This window comes from Passer montanus, unplaced genomic scaffold, assembly GCF_014805655.1.
Source record: "Passer montanus isolate IOZ18808 unplaced genomic scaffold, ASM1480565v1 scaffold51, whole genome shotgun sequence".
In the NCBI taxonomy this organism is placed as follows: domain Eukaryota; kingdom Metazoa; phylum Chordata; class Aves; order Passeriformes; family Passeridae; genus Passer; species Passer montanus.
In genome coordinates this window covers 3,215,832-3,237,600 of record NW_024370041.1, presented here as the reverse complement: position 1 = coordinate 3,237,600, position 21,769 = coordinate 3,215,832, and the positions used below count along the sequence as shown (strand labels likewise).

Genomic DNA, 21,769 nt, shown 5'->3' with positions numbered 1-21,769 from the left:
CCTTTTCCCAACATGCAAACTGTTCTGTGTGACACCATCCACTGTCCATGCAGAACTGCTTACAAATCCCATTTCTAGGTCTTGCTTACCAATAAGAACTACAAATAAGTATTTTAACTATGATTTCTAGGAACTTTTTAGTGTTAGTTTTGTAATAGAAACTTGCAGCCATACCTAGGCTGATAAAGCCCAGCCTCCAGTGAGTTTAAAGAATATGGAGTCAAAAGGCATTGTGCAAAAGATGAGTATGAGCTCATCACCCTGCCCCAGAAACCTCGGAGGGGGTGTGCAGAAGGATGGCTCTCACTCAGAAGCCTGTTCACAAGGTCCATTCCAAGCTCATTTGTGTCACTCAGTGCTCTGTATTTGAGTGCCACACCATCCATGCTCTGGTATGGTACATGCTGTGGTCTTTCTTCCAGGCTTTTACTCCTCAGGTGTAACCGTGTGCTCAGGTAAGAATAACCACAGAGAAGTCTGCTTACAGCTCTTGTTTTTCCCACTGACACAACCCTGGTTAAGAAAGGATGATTTAGAGACTTCAGCTCAGAGTCCCTTCAGCCACACAATATTCAGCATAAGGTGAACAACTGTTCACCTTAACAACACTCTAAGGGACAAATCCTCAAGGTGTGCAGGTTCCTGGAAACCACACACAGCATCCCCAGTAAGCACAAGTACAATTGCAAAGGTGCTGGAGTGAGTTACAAAGACAAAACCACACAGAGGGAATGATACTTGTATTTATTCTTTTTCCCCAGAAGCCCTGAGGACAGGAATAGAAAAGTTCCAGTAGAAATGTCACAGGGACAGTTGAGCAACATTTGAATTGGTGAGTCCTGGACCTCAAATTTGTAAAATGACACACAAAAAGTGTGATGTATCAAAAAAGCAGACTGATCTATTTTGAAATTTTGAACATAAAAAGATTTATATTTAGGGGAGGTATACTGGATCTTTGGAGAGAGATGCCTTCTTAAATGTCTCCTTCCAGCACAGCTACAGATAAACTCAGAAAAAGGAGAAAATTCCCCCAAACCTTCTGAATTATGCCTGACCAGGTCTAATGAGAATGCTTAAGTGACAACACCCAAGACCTGCTGCATGTTTACATGCTGAGTGGCTCTTGTACAGAAATAATTGGATAAATAATTAACATGGGTTAAGGGAAGGGTTTGTCCCACACTGGACCAAGGGAACACAAGGACAGTGCTACAGGGGATGTGCAATCTACACATTTTCCTATGAAGGGTCAATGGTTCACCTTGCCTCAAGGTGAAAAAATGAAGAAAAAGATACAGAGGAAAAAACACAGAAGAGCTTTAAAATGAGTCACCACTGGCCACCAACCTGTCCCAAAGTCCCCTCTGTCTGAGCTGGCCATTTCTGAGCCACCTGCCAGGAACCTCAACTGAAAATTCTCCTTCTGCATGAAAGAGGCACTCCAGGAAGATTTTTTTTTTCCCCCAAGCATGCATGCTTTTAATAAAGGGGGAAAGCACAGATCATATGATAGGATCAGGTTTAAGTGCCAGATTGGACAATTAGGTCCTGACAGGAAGTTTTAGCTGATAATTCTATCAGCTGATGTGAACTGATAGAACTGATGTGACCAAGTAGCATCATTAGAATCACAGCATGGTTGGGATTAGGAGGAATCTTAAAGACCACCTCTTTCCAGCCCTCCTTCCAGAGGCAGGGACACCTTTCATCAGACCAGGCTGCTCACAGTGGAACATAACAAACTAAACACACTTTTCTTTTTTCTTCCCCTCAGATTTCTGCTATTTCCATTCAATCTTGGTCTTTGGGATCTTTATTAAAGGCCCACAATGGGAACTCCATGGGGTCAAGTGCATCTACTGTTTTCTGGGGACTTTGTAGTGCTGACATTTCATGGCCCCAGCAAAGGAGGGCTAAGTGTTACTGCACAATATAAATTTCCTATTCTTCGTACAGGGAGAAAACAAGTTTTATAAATGAACACCTTCTACCTGTGCAGGCTCAAGAATCTCTGGAATAGTGGCACAATGACCTTTGTGGTTCTCTGAAGGCTAATCACCAAGTGTCAGATAAGCTTGGACTGTCTGGGAATCCCAGCAGCCAATGATTACTATCACATTCCAATGTGTGAGGTGGTGGAGCTGTTGGGTTTGTGTGTTTTCTGTTTTGTGTGTTTTCTATTTTGTGTGTGTGACTTTGTCCATAATATGAAATCAAATCAGTTTAGCAGTTGATTCCACTGACTTGGTGATGAATTTGGTTTGTCCTTATCCACATTTTCACCTGAAATCTTCACTGCCACATTAGCAAACTGACAATAGAAGTGGCTTTACTTTCCAGTGCAGTCAGTAGATATTACTTGAAATTCTGCCTCTTTATTGTTTTATTTTCAGTATTTCAGAAGTATAGCAACTTGTGTTGAAGAAAAAAAACATGTTTTCCAAATTAGAGAGCTCTTGCAAGATAAATTATCAAAAGTTAGCATTAATTGCTTTCTATGCAGTACTTGTGAAAGTCAGAACGTATTTGGCAGAACTGTAAATTAACTTTTGTCTGAGGTGGTCAGAAGCTACACAGAGTTGTTAAAATTTTCCCAATTTTTAATTCTTAGAGCCTCTTTACACATGAGGAAACACCTCCAGCAGGTGAGTAACTAAGGCTGTGCTACAGAGAATCCATTCTACTTTGTAATGAGCACTTTATTGGAGACTTTTGCAGGTCACTTTGAAATTGATTTTCAAACACAACTCCCCTGATTCTCTGGATTTTCTTTACCCATAAAGCTGTATGAAATGTTGCAAGAGCACAATTGATCACTGTTTCATTCTCTCTCCTTAAGCTTGACTATAACCAGCAAACAAGTCTGGGAGATTTGTTTAAGTACCCAGCCAAGAACTACAACCCACAGTGGATCCAGCTGCACATTAACTCTCTGGAGTTAGAAGATTCCAGATGCTTGTGTTTATATCTGGGTCCTTAGACACACTCTGGGGCTTTAGCCTGATGTAATTTTATCTGATCCAAGCCAGGCAGTTCACTTGTGCCACCTGGGTGATTTTAAACTTCTTCTTTTCACCTCATACTGGAGTTTTTGCTGCAGTTCAGCTGGAGCACATTCTGTGTACATGTACAGACTTTCACAACATGCTGCCCAGGAGCAGCTCTGAGAGATACTGGGACACCATCTTCGGAAGAAGCAGGCCAGGATGAGCTTTGCCATTTCAGCTTTCCCATCTGTGCCACAGCTACCAAGACTGACTTAGCCCCTGGAATTCAGTTTGCAGAAATCAAACTCTGCTCCATTTATCATCTGAAGGCACCAGCTGATTTGGATTTTTTTACTGTGCACCAAGGTGTTTGTGGAGGCGCTGCAGGAGCTGCTGTGCTGCTTGGTGTGCCTCAGTTTGTCCAGCAGCAGGCTCAGAAAATGCTCTGTGCATTGCTATCCCTGGCAGCAATCAAATTGCTTTTAAAGTATCTTTTTCCCTGAAGGCCTGAAAGTGGAAAATTCAACACATGTATTGTCAAAGGAAGTATAAATTACATGAGTCCCTTAGGAAGAAAAAGGAACCAAGCCCCAAAACCTGAAGAGTTTACCCAAATTATGTACAAGTCATAAAACATCTCTATTTCATGCATATTTCAAATAATTATCAACTTTTTAAATGCATTCAATTCCACACCACCACATCTTTTCCAAAATTAATATTCATTATCAAATAAGTTAACTTGGAAACAATTTAAAAATGACACCAGTAAAAATGTGCCTAGCAAAGTATTGTAGTATAAATACAAATATCTTTGATTAAGGGTTTTGCAGTTGCACTCTTGTAATAAAGAAGGGCAGAGGTGATTAAGAATTTAATTCAGTGCATAGTTAAACTGGTTGGCAAACTTCTCGTGCTTCCTTTGGTCCACGCGGTTCATGGCTTTCATGACCCGTTTCATGGCCCCTCTGAAAGAGAAACAAAACAATAATAATGGTTCTGTTGAGTCTACTCAATCTCAGAGAACATTTATGAATGTTGGGGATTTGATTAATCACTACCAGGCTTCTGAGTGTGGCATTGATGAGGTTGAACAAATTTGTCTTGTTAACTAAATTAGCTGCAGCAATATAAATAGTTTAATTCAGCAATGATTTTATTAACAGGAGTAAACAAATTCAAGTCTTTCAGTTTAATGGCTGTGTATTCCACCTTCCCAGTGTTATTTCTTAGAGCCACATGGAGCAAGTTTGATTTTCAAAAGCACCTAAGTGCTCTCAGGGGACAAAAAACCTGAAAGTATCTAACAAGATCTTAAAAATTTAATACTCAGCAACCCTTATGAAATCAAACCCACAATCCAGAATGTTTTTGTGAGGGAAGGGCTGGCTGTTCAGTTCATGTGAGTTTTCACAGGTTACTATCACTCTGTTTCATCACCTGTGGGCTGAGTTGGACTCTTTTGCTCACACCAGCAGCATCCCCATTCCTGAGCAGCAGCTTCTAATCCACAAGAAAAACTCTAGTTTAGGAAGACACCAGAGATTACTGTGTGTCTCTCCAGGACAGGCTTCTGCTGCAGCAGTGCTCAGAGCTCAGCCCAGGCAGGACAACACCTCACTCACACCTCACCTGCACATAGGATCCCTGCTGCTTTGGGATGGGCAAGCACCTGAGCCCTCTGCATCTCCTGCTGTGCTTGGAGAAGGCTCTGGAACATCCTTCAGGTTCAAAAAGGAAGTGAGGGACTGAACTTCAGAGCTGTTAAGCTTTCTGGTGCTCCCAAATCCAGTGAGGGCTGTCTGTCCCCCTGTTGCTGCTCCAGTGGCTGCCATTGTTCCTCCCAGTAAAGATGTGCCCAGAGCTTTCTCTAGGGAGGGACTGCAATGCTTCTGAGCTGGGCAATTCAGATACCTGCACTTTCTTCCCTTCCACAAACTTTTGCGTGAAGATTACACAGCTAAGATTTTGAAGGTGAGGAAAATGATAAACAGCAAGAGTAGGAGATTGTCATAAAAGGCAGAGAGAGAGCAGGCCCCTACATCCTCCAGCTGGTAAGGCAGAGGAATGGGTTCACAAATCCACAAGAGTAAGAAGCAGCAGAAGCAGCCAGGAAAATGTGAACATCTGCCCCCTCAGAAACTTAGAGCAGCTGCTGTGCAGAGCTGAGGGCACCATGCCTCAGGAATTTTGTTCCTCCCTGGATTCTAAAGTTCCAGTTTTCACTGGTTATTTTAGACGCCTCTGGGACAGAAGCTCAGCTGTCTGAGGCTGATGTTTGCAGGTGTTCTCAGCTGTCACCCTGCCTATGAAGGCTGTTATCTCCTCACACATCTCCAGGTAAACACCTGGCTGCTCTGCTGATGTGTGAGGTAGAGCAGAGGGACTGTCCCATCCAAAAGCAGGGCACTGACTGATGTCTCCTTTGATTTCTACAAATTTGGCAAGTTCCATCACACAAGTAGATGGTTTCAAGGCCTGTGCTGTTAAGACTCTAAGTTGTCACAGTCTGCATTTATCACTTCTGAGGATGTTCCCAGCTGTGCAGGAAAATGCAGCTAAGACATGCACCTGGGCAGTGTTCCTCAGCCTCTTTCAGGATCAGTCCTTGCACATTATTCCAGCTCTGTTTCCAGGGTTATCTCCAATAAAGAAGCTGACTTCTGCTTTGGTAACTGTTCTCTGTAATGGCTTCATTTCCAAAGCCATTTTGAAACATCTGAAAGAGCTTTCTTCTTAATAACACTCTAAATGGTGGGATTAAAGATTTTCTTAGCAGCAACTGCAATGAAAACCAACATTCTGAAAAAACACCCTGGAAGAGGTATACTTTTAACAAAAGTCTGCCAATAAAGTTACTAGAGTAAGGAAAATGTGGTCATGGTTTTGCACTTCAAATATTACCTAATTGGTAGGAGAAAAGTGAGCCTTTAGCAGTGCAGAGTGGCCTTGCCACTTTCATGTCATGTAGGTTTTACATTAGCACCAGTGGATTGTGTGATACTGTAAATGAAATGAGATCCCACTTTGATGATCTGTGTGCAATTTCACTTAGCTTTACTGGCAGACTAGAGCCTGGGTTTATCACCTATACATTTCAAGTAATTTGGGGTTGTTATAAGGAGCCAAGGTTATCATCTTGTTTAGTGCTGCAAAGCATGAAACCCATTAAAAACTTGACAGGTTTGATTCCCTATGCCTGGCACTAACACACACTCAAAATCATTAGCACAAACCACGATATGAAATTCTAATCACTAGAACTGTATGTCTCTGACTTCCAACTAAGACCAGGTGACATGAGAATTTCACATAAAATGTGCTATTTCCATAACCAAAAATAATGTGGATTTGGCTTTGTTATTATAGCCAGTACACCAGAGAAGGGAAAATTTGAGTTTAAACAAATATTGTGTCCTGTATGCTGTTCAACTCATCCCTTATGCTTAGAGAATAACCCACCATCAATGATTTTACAATAATAGTTTTTCTTTTTTGATTTGACAACTTTACTTTCCTTTGACTACATTTTTGACATGTGAAACTCTTTAAATAGCTGCAGCTGCTTCCCATTTGATAAAGACCAGAGCATGTTTAGGCAAATTGATGTTGTAGCCACATCTAAGCAAGAACAGGCATCAAAAATGGTGTTAATAGAGGACAGATGGAGCTACTGTATGTTTTAAAGCACATTTGGGAGTGGCTGGCAGGTTCCCACAGCCACCTGAGCTGCTGTGCCTGACTAATAAATGATCATCCAGAGAAGCCAATCCAGCAAAGTTTAAAAAAAAATTGTGACAGGATGAAAAAAGTCTTTCATAGGGAAATCTTGCAAATTACTTAAAAATCGCTCTCAAAGAAATAACCTTGGTTGTCAATACCTGCTATTTTTTACCCTCCAGACATATGGAAGATATTCTTGCTTGCAGTTAGCCATAAAGCTGTTTAGTAAGTGCAAGTTAATGTAGAAACAGAAAGTACTGTTGAATCAAGCAGAAATAGGAATTAACAGGCTTTAGAGAATAGAAGTATCTTACTTATTGAAGACTTTCTTCTCAAGCCGAGAACGAGAAGTGTCAGCCTGTTGCTTCAGGTCTGTCAGATTTGGATATTTTTGCTTCTTCCCTTTCTTTTTCTGTCCTTTTCCATTACTTTTAGAGGAACCAAGATCCAGTCCTGTAGCAGCTTCAACTTCTCTCATGAATTCTGGATCTCGCCACTCTGTTCAAAAGACAAAAAATGAACTTGGAAACTCCAAACCCAGGGAGGATTTGCAGTCCCCTAAGGAAGAGGGGACTGCAAAATGGGTGAGGGCAGAGCCACAGTGATCTAAAGGATCTAAAGGGAGTTTCCCAAAATGACAGATGTGGATGAAGAAGCCCTGCCAGTAGGTATTAGTAGCTGCTATGGACAAAACTGCTCTGTAGGAAGATCTAAGTCAAGGTTTTTCAGTGGCACAGTAGCAAAGTTCCAAGGAAACTATTCCATGTAGGAGAGGTGAATAAACACAGTGGTTATTATTTAAAAATGAAAATGCCAACAATGTAGCTGAGCAACTTATCTGCAGAAATAAATTCTGCATACACCTAAAAATAAACCTTAAAAAAATGGAATGTATCAAATTTTAGCAGAGTAGGGCTGGCAACATTGTGATTTCTTTTCATCAATGACACTTATTTTAAAACATGAACTGGTATCTGACATCTACATAAAATTCTTGAGTAGGACAACATGATCCTGCTGCCATGACACCCATTTTGCATCTGAAAAAGATACTACTTTCTAAGTATCCCACATTGCCTCAGATTAATTATCTAAATCAAGTTTCTTCTCTTGACAAGGGCACAAGTTAATTTATCTAAACAAAACCTTGTTTTAAATTTTTTAAAAACCTTAATGCTACACAATCTAGTCATACACTGTAAGTGGATTCTGATCCCAGATGCCACCAGAGGAAAAAGCATGAACAATTTAGCCTGTGGACTGTTTGAGGAAGCCACAGTTTTTCATCTTCAAGTGTAGTCTTGTGTATCAAAACAAGGCAGCACAAAGTAAAAATGTGGCTGGAGGATGGATATCTGCGAAGGGGAAATTTAGAAAAATTTAATTTCATTGTAAAGACTGAGCATTTAGGTTGGAAAAAATTGTAGGAAGTACTACTTCAAAAATAACACTGTCCACACTCAGCAGAAATGCCAGAAGTCTGCATTTTAACAACAGTAATTGCCAGTCATTTGTCATAGTTTCCCTTATGTCAGTCAGCCTTTCTTGCCTGCAGAAATTGTAACACCAAATGTCTACTCCTCTTACATAACAACTGTGTAAATATAGAGAAATAAACAGTCCTAAAGGACTCTACAACTTCATTTATACACCAAGATGGTCACTGAGTGTGACAAACGCTGCTAACAACATTTCAGGAAGGTCAGAGGCAATGTCCTCACTTAAGAACACGGTGTTAAGGAATAGCAGAGCAATTTTCCAAGGAAAGGTTAGATCTAAACTACCATCATACATGAAAGCAAGGACTGATTAAAATCCAACACACCAAAAAGCATGAGGAAAGCCAAGCTGTTCAAGAGTTGCACAGGAGAGTTACAAAGGGAGAAAATAGAACATATATACTTGATAGATCATAAGACCTCACTGACTTTTTTTTTTTTGAAGTGAGGGAATACAGAACAGCACAATTCAGACACAGGAACGATTAATCCAAGATTAAGGAAAACTGTCTAAACAGTTTATCTCCCAGTAATAAGAAGGCGTCACAGTTTAGGAACCCCGTGAATGGAGCAATTGTTTAAACACAACGAAAAAATGCCGGCATCCAGTAGAGATGAAATGAGCATTTGAGTAAAATGAAGGAGCAATTTAAAAGCTTTTGAGAAAAATCAATAGAATGCCAGGGAAGAGCAGGCTTTTTGAGCATTGATGGGCCCCTAAAGCTCTTCATACATTGTTACTGAGTTTAGCAGCAGGGAAAAGAAAATTACACAGTTTGCAAGGGTAGGCGGGAATCAATACTGTAGTTAGTAAAGAGATGCTATTTCACATCTGAGTGGCCAGCGGCCTGCCTTCACCAGCCTGTCCTGATACCTGTTTGTTAACAAGTCACTAAGGGCTGAAAAACCAGATACTCTTCAGGGTTGACACAAAAAATAGGCACTTAATTTGCTCCTGTGTGTGAACTATGGGAAAAGGATGAACGCTGCAGATTAGCGGGTCAGCGTAATCCCAACTGATTCCCGGTTCCAGGACTGAAGAGCCCAAAGCACCTTTCTGTGGACATTAGCTAGAGTTTAAAATTTTCTACTAAGATAATGAATGATCCATAATAACAACGACAGTGTTGTCAAAACAGTCATTAGCACACAAACCTTATGAGTTCTATCTGTTTCCCCCTTTAATCACACAAAGATAAAAATAAATCTACCATCCAGTAGGAAGTAGATGCAAGAAGAATTTTGCTGCAATTTAACCATACAACTGTTCCCCAAATTTAAGTGGTTTTTTCCAGATTTTTCAAACTGCTATCATTAATGATGTCAATCAAACAGTTCCTGACTGTTCAGTAGGTTCCCCATTGTGTATTTCCCATAGCAGAACTGCTTAGAATTGCTTCAAGACCTTTATAATAAAAAAACCCCAAAACCAAATACCACTGAAAACCAACCAAACACACCCCTCCAAACCACAAGCATCAAAAGAAGCAAAAAAAGAAACAAAAAAGTTGATGAAAACACTCTAAAGCAAATATAAAAATAGCAAGGCAGAGCAAAGAAGAAAGTGGATAGAAGTATTTAGTGGCATCTGGTATATGTATGGCTTTAGAAACATGGAGGATTTTGTCCAAATTAATGGCACAGCTTGTGCAGCATGTCCCCAGCCAGATGGGATGGACCTTTTGTGACATTTCAGCTTAACAACCACACTCAGTAACACAAGGAGCAATGCCAACACTGGTTTGGGACTAACAGACACATCCTTGTGGACCAGAGGTGAGAAGCCTCTAACAACACTGAGCTGACACTGTAATAAAAATAAATACTATGTCTAGCCTCGAGCAATGGCAATTTCACAGGGAAAAAAAAAATCAATATTTTTCAGTCCAAGTGATTTTTATACCAGAATATTAGTTTCCAGTTTGAGATTTCAACAACACCTATCAGTTTAATTTGCTAGTTTTAGTTTGTCATAACTAAGCTGGGAACTTTCCTTTTTAACACAACATCCACACTCCTATCCTGGTTTCCCTGTGACAGTCCAACAGTGTCTGCTGGCTGGATGCCAGTTTAGAGCACTTACTCCACCTGGACAGGGATGGAAACTACCTGCAAATGTAGCACTTTGACACCTGCAAATACTAGAAGGTGTTTAGTAATTGCTGCACTGCTGTGCTGCTGTAATCACCAAGCACAGTCACTCAAAGATGGTCAAACAAGTATTAAAGGACACTGGGTGGGTCAATTCTATGTTTAAATGCACATTCATTCCACACAGACCTCTCTGAATACAGATTCCTGTTTTGAATACAGGTAACTGTTCCTCAGGCTCTCAAGAGGTTTCATTAAAGGTTCAGTAGCTTTATTAATGATATGCATAACTGTCAAACACCAAGTCAGGCAAACCTGAAGAGAGAACTCCTGCAAGGGAGTATAGTACAGTTATCAAAATGCTAATGCCTATGGGTAAGTTTAATTAGACTGCAGAATACTCACCTACAATAAATAGCTCAAACCAGAGAAAACTAAGACCTGCTGAAGGAAGCTAGGTTAAAGAAAAGCTGTCCCCTCCACTGTGTCTTTGCTGGATAGATCCTTCTCTCTCATCTTCCTTTGCAGTCCATCAGCTGCCAGTATCGTCCTGGTTGTAGTCCACCTGTCCATCACTAACAGGGTTCAGCTGTACTATTGCAAGAAAGCCTTTTATTCCCCTTGGAAGTCTTCCTGTCTGTGTACTTACTGCCTGCATTTCTCATCTACCAGTCCAGAGCTGAACCTTGGCTAAAAATGCCCAAATTATCTTCGGGAAGAAGGAGCTCCCCCCTCCACACCTGAAGGCTGCAGCCAATAGTTTTGTTGCCCATTCCCAACTATGTAAAAACAAAAATCCAGCATGCCCTCCCAAAACTGGTGGTAACACAGAGAACCTAATAATACTATCATTCTATTGTCTAAATCACAACTGTCAGGGACCAGCAAGATGAGATATCTTTGCAGAAACACAGGAACAGTTACTGCAAAGCACTTCCCAGGGAACAGGTCCAACCATCCTTGATAAACATGTTCCTTAAGACAAAGGCTGCAACTGATCTGTCTGAGCAGTGTTGGGAACATTACAAAAGCCACTGGAAATAAAGCACAAACACAATGTTAACATTATTCTGTCTACACATGTATCCATATTTATCACATCAGCAAGAACCACTGCAAATGAGCTGTAATTTAAAATCAACAGGAATGCAAATGGGAGAATGTGGTAAGGAGCAAAACAGGTAACAGGTATTTCCCACTTCTGCCTAGTATTTTTTTATTTTTACTTTTTTAAGATGCTGTGCAGACACAGACCTGGCTGGGCTGCTTGCTTCTCAAACTTCATCTTTTCTTCTCTGGCTCTGTCCTCTGCATTTACAGGAATCCCAGAGTCATCCCGAGGAATTATCTTTCCATGGAAAGGGCACTTGAGAAAGAAAGGGGGGGAAAGAAAAAAAATCTCACAGTTTTTGAATGAAAAGAAAATGTTTAATTTTATTCAACACAGCTTAAAGCTGGAAACTGGAATTGAGCAACAAAACTACACTTGACTCCCAGTCCTCTTTAGAAAGCATCCTTTTACAGAATCCTGTAAACATCATGTGTTTAATATATTCAGAATGTCAAATAAATAACCTCTTTTTGGAACAAATATCCAATTTCAAGAGACCATGTAGCACATCCTGTCAAGGGTGGAACTAGAGCACCTAGGGCATCATGTATTGTTGTTTATGCTCTATCCCTATCCTGTAACAATCTCATTAAAAGTACTGAAGTGCATTCAGATCCTTCAACCTCAGACAATACAGGAAGAACAGAGTTACTAGAACCAAGTATTTAAGCAAAATAGTTCTGCTCCACACTGCTAATAATTTGAGGCTGTGTAGAGTTTAGCTTTCATAAAACTTAATTTGCAATTAAAATTTCTTTGTCCCTTAAACATGTAAGTTTCTAGAAACAATTAACATCAAATATGCCTCTGAGGAAAATTTTTCAGCCAAGAACTATCTCTGCCTTACTGCCAGGTACTTGCACATCACAGGAATAAATAAAATCCAGACAACCTACAATGAATGCCAAAAAAATTGAGAGTTCTTTAAATGTTTACATCTTCTTTATCAAAAGGATGTTTTCCTTACAAAGCACATATTAACAATGAACTTTTCCAACACACTGTTCTTCCACTCCCTTGAGCTATACTTACAATGTGAAATAAATTTTTATGGATTTTTAAGGAGATTTTCTCCATACAGCACAGATCTTGGAAGTGGTGCCTACCTTAATCCGATCTTGTCTCTCACACAGACTTCCATCAGGCATGGGTGCTCGACATTTGTGTTTCACTGGCTCAAACTTGCCAGCAAATGTTATATACCTCGTTTTTAACATTTCTGTAATTTCTTTATTTTCCACCTCTTCCTCTACTTCACTGGGAGCCCAAAATCGATGCTCAGAGGTAAATCTGGGAAAACAACAAATGAAAATAATTCACACACAAAATGGTAAGAGAACACATAGAGATGACATTATCAACCTGTGCTAAACACACATGTGAAAGGAAGGGAATTACTAGTGAATTAAAAAGCCCTAGGAATCTACCAGTTTTTCTTATGGCTCCTGTATTATGAAGATATTTTTAAAATACCACAAAGCCTGTCAAGTATTGATTTCCTGTTTAACCTGCTAAGCTATTACAAGTCTTAGCTTTAGTTCATGATCTGACATCCACAGTCAGTTATCCAATTTCCAGATTCAGTGAAAACTTTGTAATTCTGTACTTAACATTCTTCATAACAAAATACTTCTATGATTGAGCACAGATCAAGGAGGAAACAGCTTGATCTTAATGTCTCTGATCTCATTCCTGATAGCTGGACTCCTGCAGCAGCAGAGAAGCAGAAGCTGGAATCAGAGGATGTTGCAATAAACTGAGACCACGGGAAAGAGCAAACAATCAATGAGCCTTATACAGATTCTTCCTTCAAGGTTCTCCTACACAGTGTCCACAAATCTGAGAAATTAGCAGGTGTCCCTCTAAGAAATTAAGCTAATCCATGGAAAGCTATTTTAAAATTAGAGACCTTACCTACATTTACAGACACGCAGGCAAACAAAGATTTTCTCAACAGCATTCATATAATTTCATATTAATATTCACATTATTTCCACCCTAAGCTGCCAACAGTCTGTAGAGAAAAACAAGCAATCCCAGAGAGCAATTACCTGACTCATTTTAAATACTAATCTTAGGAGGCAATGACTGTCCCTCTGATGGTAAATGTTTCTTTCTCTTAATCATGAAAAGAAATTAGGGTAACCAGCTTAAGCTTAGGTATATGATTTTAAGATATCTGAAGTTAACTACAACAATCCCACCCCAAATTTAAGGAAATATCAAGTTAAAGAGGAAAAAAATACAGCTAAACTAAGGGAAAAAAATTGCAGCCTGCATGTCTGCTGCTCATGACAAGCAAGATGAAGATACCTAGATGACAGATGTCTTGATAAGGACATAAATTCCTAAAGGAACCTTACAATCTCTTTCTTCCACATAGTTCTTCAACCCAATCAGTTCCAGAGTTATTTGAGAGGATTTTCTCTATCCATATCCAATTCCTCTCCAAGGATATCAGTGAATATTAGGATATTCACTAATATCCTTGGGTGTCATTCCTGCTTTGCTTTCTGTGGACTGCAGAGCCATATATACATGAACACTGGCTTCACTCATCACACCAGCCACAATTTGGCAAAACACATAAGCCAATACTTGCAAGAATTACTTTAAAGGACCTGAAAATTTTTGATTAATTTTATCTGATCAAGTTTTCAGTAGATGACAAAGGAAAAAAAAAGCAGAGGAAAATATCTGACCATACAAACCTATGACATATACAGCTGCTGGTTTTAATACAATAGTTGGGCATTTGAACTCTGTGAAGAGGTTATAACTAGGTTAAAAAGGGTTTAAGGAAACCCTGAAACATCTCTGTCATTTGCCAACATCAGAAAAATGTTCAACAAAATTCTTGTTAAACAGATTGATTCTATCTGTAATTTCTCCATCAAATACACCTCACTAGTGCCAGAGAAATGCTAACCTGCCATAAAGTACAAATAACTTTCTTCTGGTAAATTAGGGGATAAAGGCCAAAGAGTTCCAGTGGAAGCTAGTTCAACCATAAACACAGTAATGTATTTCCGCAGTTTTTGGTTAAACAAAATATTTTTCATTACATAATTCTGCAAAATGTAGCAAAAATCCCCAAAAGCCCTAAGAGTCTTTCTAAAAAATCAATATTACTTCAGCCCAGTGTTTGAACAGTACAGTATTTTAACTTTGGAAATTATGTGGCAAGTTTGTACAATAGAGAGTAAATAAAATAATGACATCAATTTCATATCTGCTTATTTTAATGCACTGCTGAAAGCAAAACTGAGTGGCAGCTCTGTGTCACTAACCCAGCAGCCACACAGAGGGGAAAGCATTCCTAAAAAAGGCACTATACAGGATTTTCACATCCATGACAATCTTACAGAATCTCTTACTAAAATTCTAGTGTCCTCTCATGGTCTGAACTCCCCTCCCCCTCTCAATTATCAAATTACAGTTACATGAGAATGAAGAAGCATTTAATAGTTGTGCATGTCAACCCTTCCAGTTAGGAAATAGTTCTATTTAATAACTTCTGTCTCCCTTCCCCTAAATACGCACCCAACAAATGTCAAGAATATTAAAATTATGTTTTGCCCTATGTATCACTGACCAGTATTTGGGAACGGAACTTAAAATATTCCTACAAATATATTAATACATATTACTGTTTATTACAAGCATATAACTTATTTTCTCCCAACTTCTCCAACAACTTGGAAGCAGGTGAGAGAACAAAGCAGTGGTAGTTCCCAAAGTTTTCTGATTTCTTGTTGTAAGTTAAACAACACTATAAACAGGCAGATGCTTGTTTGAAATAATGATGCATGTGACAAGTAAAACCTGCTTGTAAGATGGATCAGAAGAGGAACAGATAATCAACTAAAAGATAAAAAAGTTCAATGCCTCACATTTAGAGTGCTCCTAATCCAGATAAATAACAGAGGCTTCAATGGCAATGACACAGCAATAAATGAGGAGGAATAAAAGACAAGTAATGGTTAACTGAAATCTAAGAGAAAGTTCTTGGAGAACTGCTGCACTCTTTCAATTAATTTAGATCATCTTAATTTCTAATGTGACAGGAAGCTTTAAAAACAATGTATGAATATAAATTCTAACCCCAGATGCTTACAGAGATGCTGAAGCAAGTGCAAAAATGGGCTAATTCAAACATCCTAGTCACAGTTAGTGCCGCACCAGCTATTTCACTCTGCTCCTAAGAGTAAGCAGATTTAATTCAAGGAGGAGAGTAGATGAGTCTGGAAGGTCCATGCTATCCAAAATAAGTCTGTTAAGCTGACACAGCAGACTCTGCACAATTCAACACTGCAGCATTCACTACCTTCTGTTCCCCCCTCAAAAAACCCAACAAAACTTCTTTAGGAAATCTTCCAGGTGGCTACATTCTCACTGTTAAAATCTTCATTTATTGTAAATGCTGTGATTAAGTAAGTGCACTGCTAAATGAAACAGAAAGACTACTCCCCTTCAGATTTTAAAAATTCAAATTCCATACACATCCCATGTGTGTTGTCTATTTTTCAGTTTGATTTTTTCCCCTAAGAATCTTACAGAGTTAGTATGGGTGAATACAGAAACGCTGAAGGAGTTGACTGATAACTACCTTAATTTTTCAATAAGTCCGTTTTATGCCTGGGGTCAATGGTATTGTGTGTGCAGAGCTACTTAAATTATCTTTAGTTAGACTGGCACATCTGTAGTTATAGACTGTATGGTTCAGAAGTGTGCCCTCTATTTTATTGGGAAGCATAAAAATAGAACAGTACAGCACGAGGGAGACAGGCAGTGAAATATGCTTCTGATTTCACTTATGACTTGAATAACTCATTTGCAATGTAAAATAAGGCCTTACTACCTTTTTGGCATTATCATAGACAAATGCTTCTTAAAGCCCTGCTGAAAGTATTTTCATAGGCTTTGAAGAGCCTATACCACATGAGATGGAATCCAAAGCCTGGAGTGACTGTGGTAAACCTCTTTTATGCATCAAATTGCACCAGTTTTCAGTAATTTAACAGATACTCAGCATTTTACAAAATCAGGTGCAGGGGCAAAGATTTCCTCTTGTTCCTTTCTGCCAACACTGCTTTAGCACTGTCATTACAGGCTAGGGTTTTTTTATTTGTTTTGGTAAGAAAACAAACTAAGTAATACTGCTAAGAATATAATAGCTTAATTTGCAACCCAGCCAGTCAGTGATTTTTGCTTTTTTCAAGCCAGGTATGGTACACACTGATAGCAAAGTTCTGGTGGACTTAAATAAAATTTATACATAGAGGGAGGACTTTGCAATCCAACTTTCATTTAAAAATAGTAAAAAGCGTTTTTAAAAACTGACTGCTAGAAATACATTCTGATGTGTACCTACCACCTCTTCTCCCCAGCAGTGCTAAAGCTTTCCCTAAGTCAGCAGTGCTTCATGAAACACAAAACCTCCCAGACAGCAATGGAAAGTGAAAGATCCAAATCCAAATCCTGTAAGTGCCACCTTTCTCTTGTGTGACTGAATAAGCCTATCAGTTTCCTCAGTTACCACTCTGTGAAGTCAGGGAAAACACTTCCCCAGCCTTTCTCCTACCTTGCCTGCTACTTATTTAGATCTTAAAGTCTCCAGCTCAGGGAATGTCTATCACACACTTGGCAGAGCCCTTTGCATAACGAGGTACCAGCTTAAATTGGAGTAACTGATGCCATGCTGCAAACATAAAAAGAGCAGAAAAAAAAGTGCTTTGAAGCATCAAAGGATATTTAATTAGTATCACATCTTCTCAAAACAAATAACATTTAAAGGTAGAATTTCTGACTTTGTTTATGGGTCCTACAACACAAGGTAAAGAAGCAATTATCAAAAGAAATAGCAGTCACCCCACTGCATGACCTCTGAGTACAAGTAAATCTATTTATTTGTTTAATTTGTCTTAAAAGAAAAAGAGCATTACTTGAGAATCTTCCCAGCACTTGGCTGATCCTCTCCCCAGTAGTGAAGATCTAATCCAAAAGGCATGAGGGGGGCTTTAGCTCTTTCTTCTAGTTTTCTTCTTTTACTGTCAGGATCTTCCAAGTTTGCTGCCTCAGAAGTTGCAGATTCACTGGAGAAAATTGATGAGAAGTCAATACAGAACACCAGTGACCACAACAACTTTTTCTTTTTTTCTGTTTTCATTAGATTTTTTTTTTTAGACCAACACTAATATTACCTTACATGTACAATTACAACTATTTTTCAAGGTTGTCTTTTTTATTTTTCAAAGGAAGACATTATGACACAACACCACCCACTCTGTAGCTTACTGCATGTTCAGGTAGTGCTGGCTCACACACATCACACTGTGGGGCAGAAGCCCAGAGGTCTGATGGGGGCAGCAGTGAATCATGCATACAGCACTCCCACAGGAGACACAGATGTGGTACTGCAAATCACAGATTAATTCCATTTTGCTAGGTTTTGGGGGCTTTCCTGGCCCATACAGAAGAGTCTTTCCAGGAACATGCCACTAAGCAGATGACTCCAGCCTTATCCTCAAATCACAGCCAAATGCTAGGCAAGGCTGGAGTTTCACCAAACCTTGAGCAGGATTGATAACAAATATGATAACAATACAACATCTCCAGGCAGCACTGACAGCATAAGTCACTGGGAACAAAGAGATGTTCAAACTACTTGCTAACTGAACATTGGGATACACTGTTCAGCTGCAAACAAAATTTACCCACATAAATTGGGTGGGGGGGTGTTGTTAGCAAAGAAGGGAACAGTGTATTTTCATAAAGGCCATTTACACCAAACAAGATATATATTAACTGAGCAGTAAAAGGTTCTCTAAGATCCTGGTGCAATCACCAACAAAATCCCAAACATTAAGCAACGAATGTAACTTCAAAACGAGATTAAGTCAGCATCGTCAGCTTGCCTGGTTCACAAATGCTTTTCTGTGTGTTGTCATGACTAATAAACACAAGAGCAAGAGGCTTGTACAAGAATTAAAACAAAGATGACCTGGCACGAGGAGATGGTAGCTTTGGTAGTTTGTCTCTGAGCAGTTTCAGGGTGGCAGCTGCACAGGTTGGATCGAGTTCATCCTCGTTCCCTCGGAGCCGAGTGCGGGAGCTCAGCGGAGCTGCTCCTGCCGATGCCTTCACCACCGGGGCTTTTGGAGGTGACTGGGGTTCAAGCCCTGCAGAAAAACCTTGATGTTTAGGAGTGATTCCCTTCTCCCACCTTCACAGTCCACACAAACAGCTCAGGGTGCTGGCTACGTCTTCCTGCTTTCAGTTTGTGTTAGACATCAATCGCACTCATAGTGAAACAGAATTATTTAGAGCAGATTTGTTTTTCACGGATACTAAACCACACTATTTGCCAGAAGAAAACATTTAAGTGCTGGCAGAAGAAGGAAGTACACCCAGAGTCTGTCCCAGAGACAGGAAATGCCTGAGCTACACCTGAGGAACAAGCTCTCTGCAAGGCAGTACCAGGCACTGATGCTCAGCATCAGCAGCTCAGTGGTGGGTAACTTTAATTACTTTATACAGCCAAATTAGAGACTCAGCATGGGCTGTAAGGATGCAATTAGATAGGCTCAGCTTTAGACAGCACCTGCCTCTACTTGCTGAGCTGGACGAGCAACTCTATTAGCCAGTAGTAGCTACAAGAACTTTTCAGCCAATGACAGCTACATTTGGAAAGATCCCTCACACCAATGTGATCTGTCCCCTCAGAAAGCCCTTTTAGGAAATAATTTATTGAAACACAAGGGCTCATCCCTCAAAAATCCCTAAATTTTATACAAGAAGTCATATTTTCACAAACCTAAAATTTTCAGCAAATTATCTGAGCCTTCTTATGAGAAGTAACAATTTATCTAACATGTTTTGGCCATTACTTAATTGTAACTTTTAATCTTTTGCCCACTCCTAACCAGCCCTGAAGCTGCATTCAGAAGCATTCTTGCTTTGCTAGTCATTTAATGTATCACAATATATTAAGTAGAAAAGGAAAAGCTAATGTTGTATCTGTGACCAGCCATCTGAGTAAGAAATTGCAAGACCCACAGTGGCAGGGACACTTGGTACCCAAAATATTTTTATTTGAGAGAACAATGTATTTTCCATGAACAAAATTAGAACAATTTGCTGTGACCCATCTCACCACCTTATAATGTCACCCAGTAATTCATCCTGACCTTGACTGGTTTGCATCACCCATTGCCTTTAAGGCACGGGGTGTGACTGCATGGATGGCACTGCCTGACCAGAACCACAGACCAAGATGCTGAGATGCCAACCTCTGAGATCCATCCCCTGGGAATGCATTTTCCAAGTACCTACATCAGGAGCTGAGTCCTTGTGCAGGGAACAACATCCAAACCTGTTTTCCAAAGCTCAGGGCACCGAGGACACCTGTTTAACCTAACTCCTGGACAGCCTCTCCCCAGAGACAGCAACAATCCTCATCCAAAATCCAGAGTCCATCCTGCTGCTGAGCACATCTGGCACTGCTGCTCCCTTACTCACTCCTGCCCACAGCACACACTAACAAAAGCTATGAACACTCTATATTCTCCGAAGTCAACAAGCCTTTAAAGAACATTATCAAAAAAAGCCCAAAAAAACCCAAAAAACCCCCCAAAAAACCACCCCAAAAACAACAACAAACACAAAACCCCAACGAAACGAAACAAACAAACAAAAAAAAAAAAACCAAACAAAAAAACCCCAAACAAAAAACCAAACTAACAAAAAAAAAAACCCAAAACACCCAAAACCATTTAAATGTCAAATCTCTGCACTAGAAAACAGTCTGCAGAAGGACCAGGAATAAAGGAAATGATAATTAAATATAATAGGATGGATTTAAGCAGATTTCTAGGTTAAACAGCAGAAGAAATTATTTCATTACACTTATTAGGGTGTGGACTTGCTGTTCAAGAGGGAGAATGGTGCCTCCACAAAAATGTGCTTTTAAACAGCACTTCAGTGGCATAACAATGCAGGAATTTTGAATTTATGCCTCTGGAAAGGGGGCAGGGCTCCATCTCAGTTCACATCACAGGCTAGAAATGGAAAATGCCTTTCTCAGGTGCTGTTATCAAAGTGAAACAGAATTAACCAAAAACATTGTTGCAATCACACTTTAGAATCATCAGTATTTGGAGAAATAAACTTCCTTTAAGGACAGAAACAGTTACAAACAGGGCCTTTGGCCTTGCTCAGTTAACCTGGTTAAGAATATGTCATAAACTATCTGTAATGCAGAATTGCTCAGACTGTATTTAGCACTTAAACTGCTTTCTTCCTTTTTTTTAAAGGACTCTTTCTGAAAAGCATTGTTGAAAGCAAATATTTTGACAGCACTTGTATGTGTACTATTTACAAATGGTAAAAAAAAAGCCAGAAGATAGCAGGTTTGTGTCACCACACCTCTCATCTTCAGAGAAAATACATGCTATGTATTAAAAGTTTTCAGAAAACCCTATTTTTTCAATTTCTTTTCCTATGGAAGCATGATTGCTTGTTCACAACACTGGTTTGGCTGAGGAGGAGGGGAACAGCAGAGACAAGCAGTCAGCAACAGACAGGAAAGGCAAGAAAGATAAATGGACAATGTGACATTTAGACAGATAAAAATCACATCTGGAAGATCAATATAGGAATTCTTAAGAGTTACAAGAACAAAATATTTTCTCATTGATTTCTTATTTTAAACTATTAACAGAAAAATAGCTAAAAATAGATACACTAAGACATCAGTAACATCACCTCCACTGTGGAGTTTTTAAAAAGTACTTATGTATGAAAGTAGGTTTTGCTAACAAGATAAAGACAAGAGTGACCAGGCAGACAGCCCCAGCTGAATGGTGTCCAATATCAGGGTGGGGTTGCTTTGTTTTAAAACATAGATGGGATTAGGTACAGTTTTAAAAGTAAAATTCCTCTTCAGAATTCTGCTGTTCTGTGTGGTTTATTTAACAAGTACAGTACCTGGGTTGAAATTGTACCAATAGCAGCTTTGAGAAAGAATCATAAAAGTGTTTAAATCCCCCTTTTTGTTTAAATTGACCAAATGGCACCTATTGCCTGAAGCAATAAAGTAGCCCGTGTTCACAAGATAAATCTATAGAAGGAAAGAGAGAGGCTGGGGTTTCAGCTGAAGTTAGGCTGCTGAATGCTGACATTATTGATTTTAGCTAGTTCAGCTGGCCTTGTAATTAAAATGTAAATTTGAGAAAGAGATTATGTCCTGACAGAAATGGTGGGATTAGGGGGAGATAAAAGCCCCTCAGTGAAAATTCAGAGAAAAAGCAAGCCCAGGTTTCCTCAGCTGTGTGGATTTAGAGGAAATCAAGCTA

General features: G+C 39.5%; 1 protein-coding gene across 1 annotated transcript in view; it reads right to left on the bottom strand.

Annotated features, from left to right (window-relative positions):
* Nucleotides 1-3,610: 3,610 nt before the first annotated feature.
* The window catches only part of UVSSA (UV stimulated scaffold protein A), a 44,543-nt gene continuing 26,384 nt past the window's right edge, over nt 3,611-21,769 (bottom strand). The window contains exons 8-13 of the mRNA XM_039723873.1: nt 18,418-18,595; nt 17,360-17,509; nt 12,521-12,704; nt 11,558-11,669; nt 7,028-7,211; nt 3,611-3,958 (exon numbers count right to left, since the gene is read on the bottom strand). Coding sequence (XP_039579807.1) covers nt 3,865-3,958; nt 7,028-7,211; nt 11,558-11,669; nt 12,521-12,704; nt 17,360-17,509; nt 18,418-18,595 — 902 coding nt within the window. The 3' untranslated portion in view covers nt 3,611-3,864. The remainder of the gene's footprint in view (nt 3,959-7,027; nt 7,212-11,557; nt 11,670-12,520; nt 12,705-17,359; nt 17,510-18,417; nt 18,596-21,769) is intronic.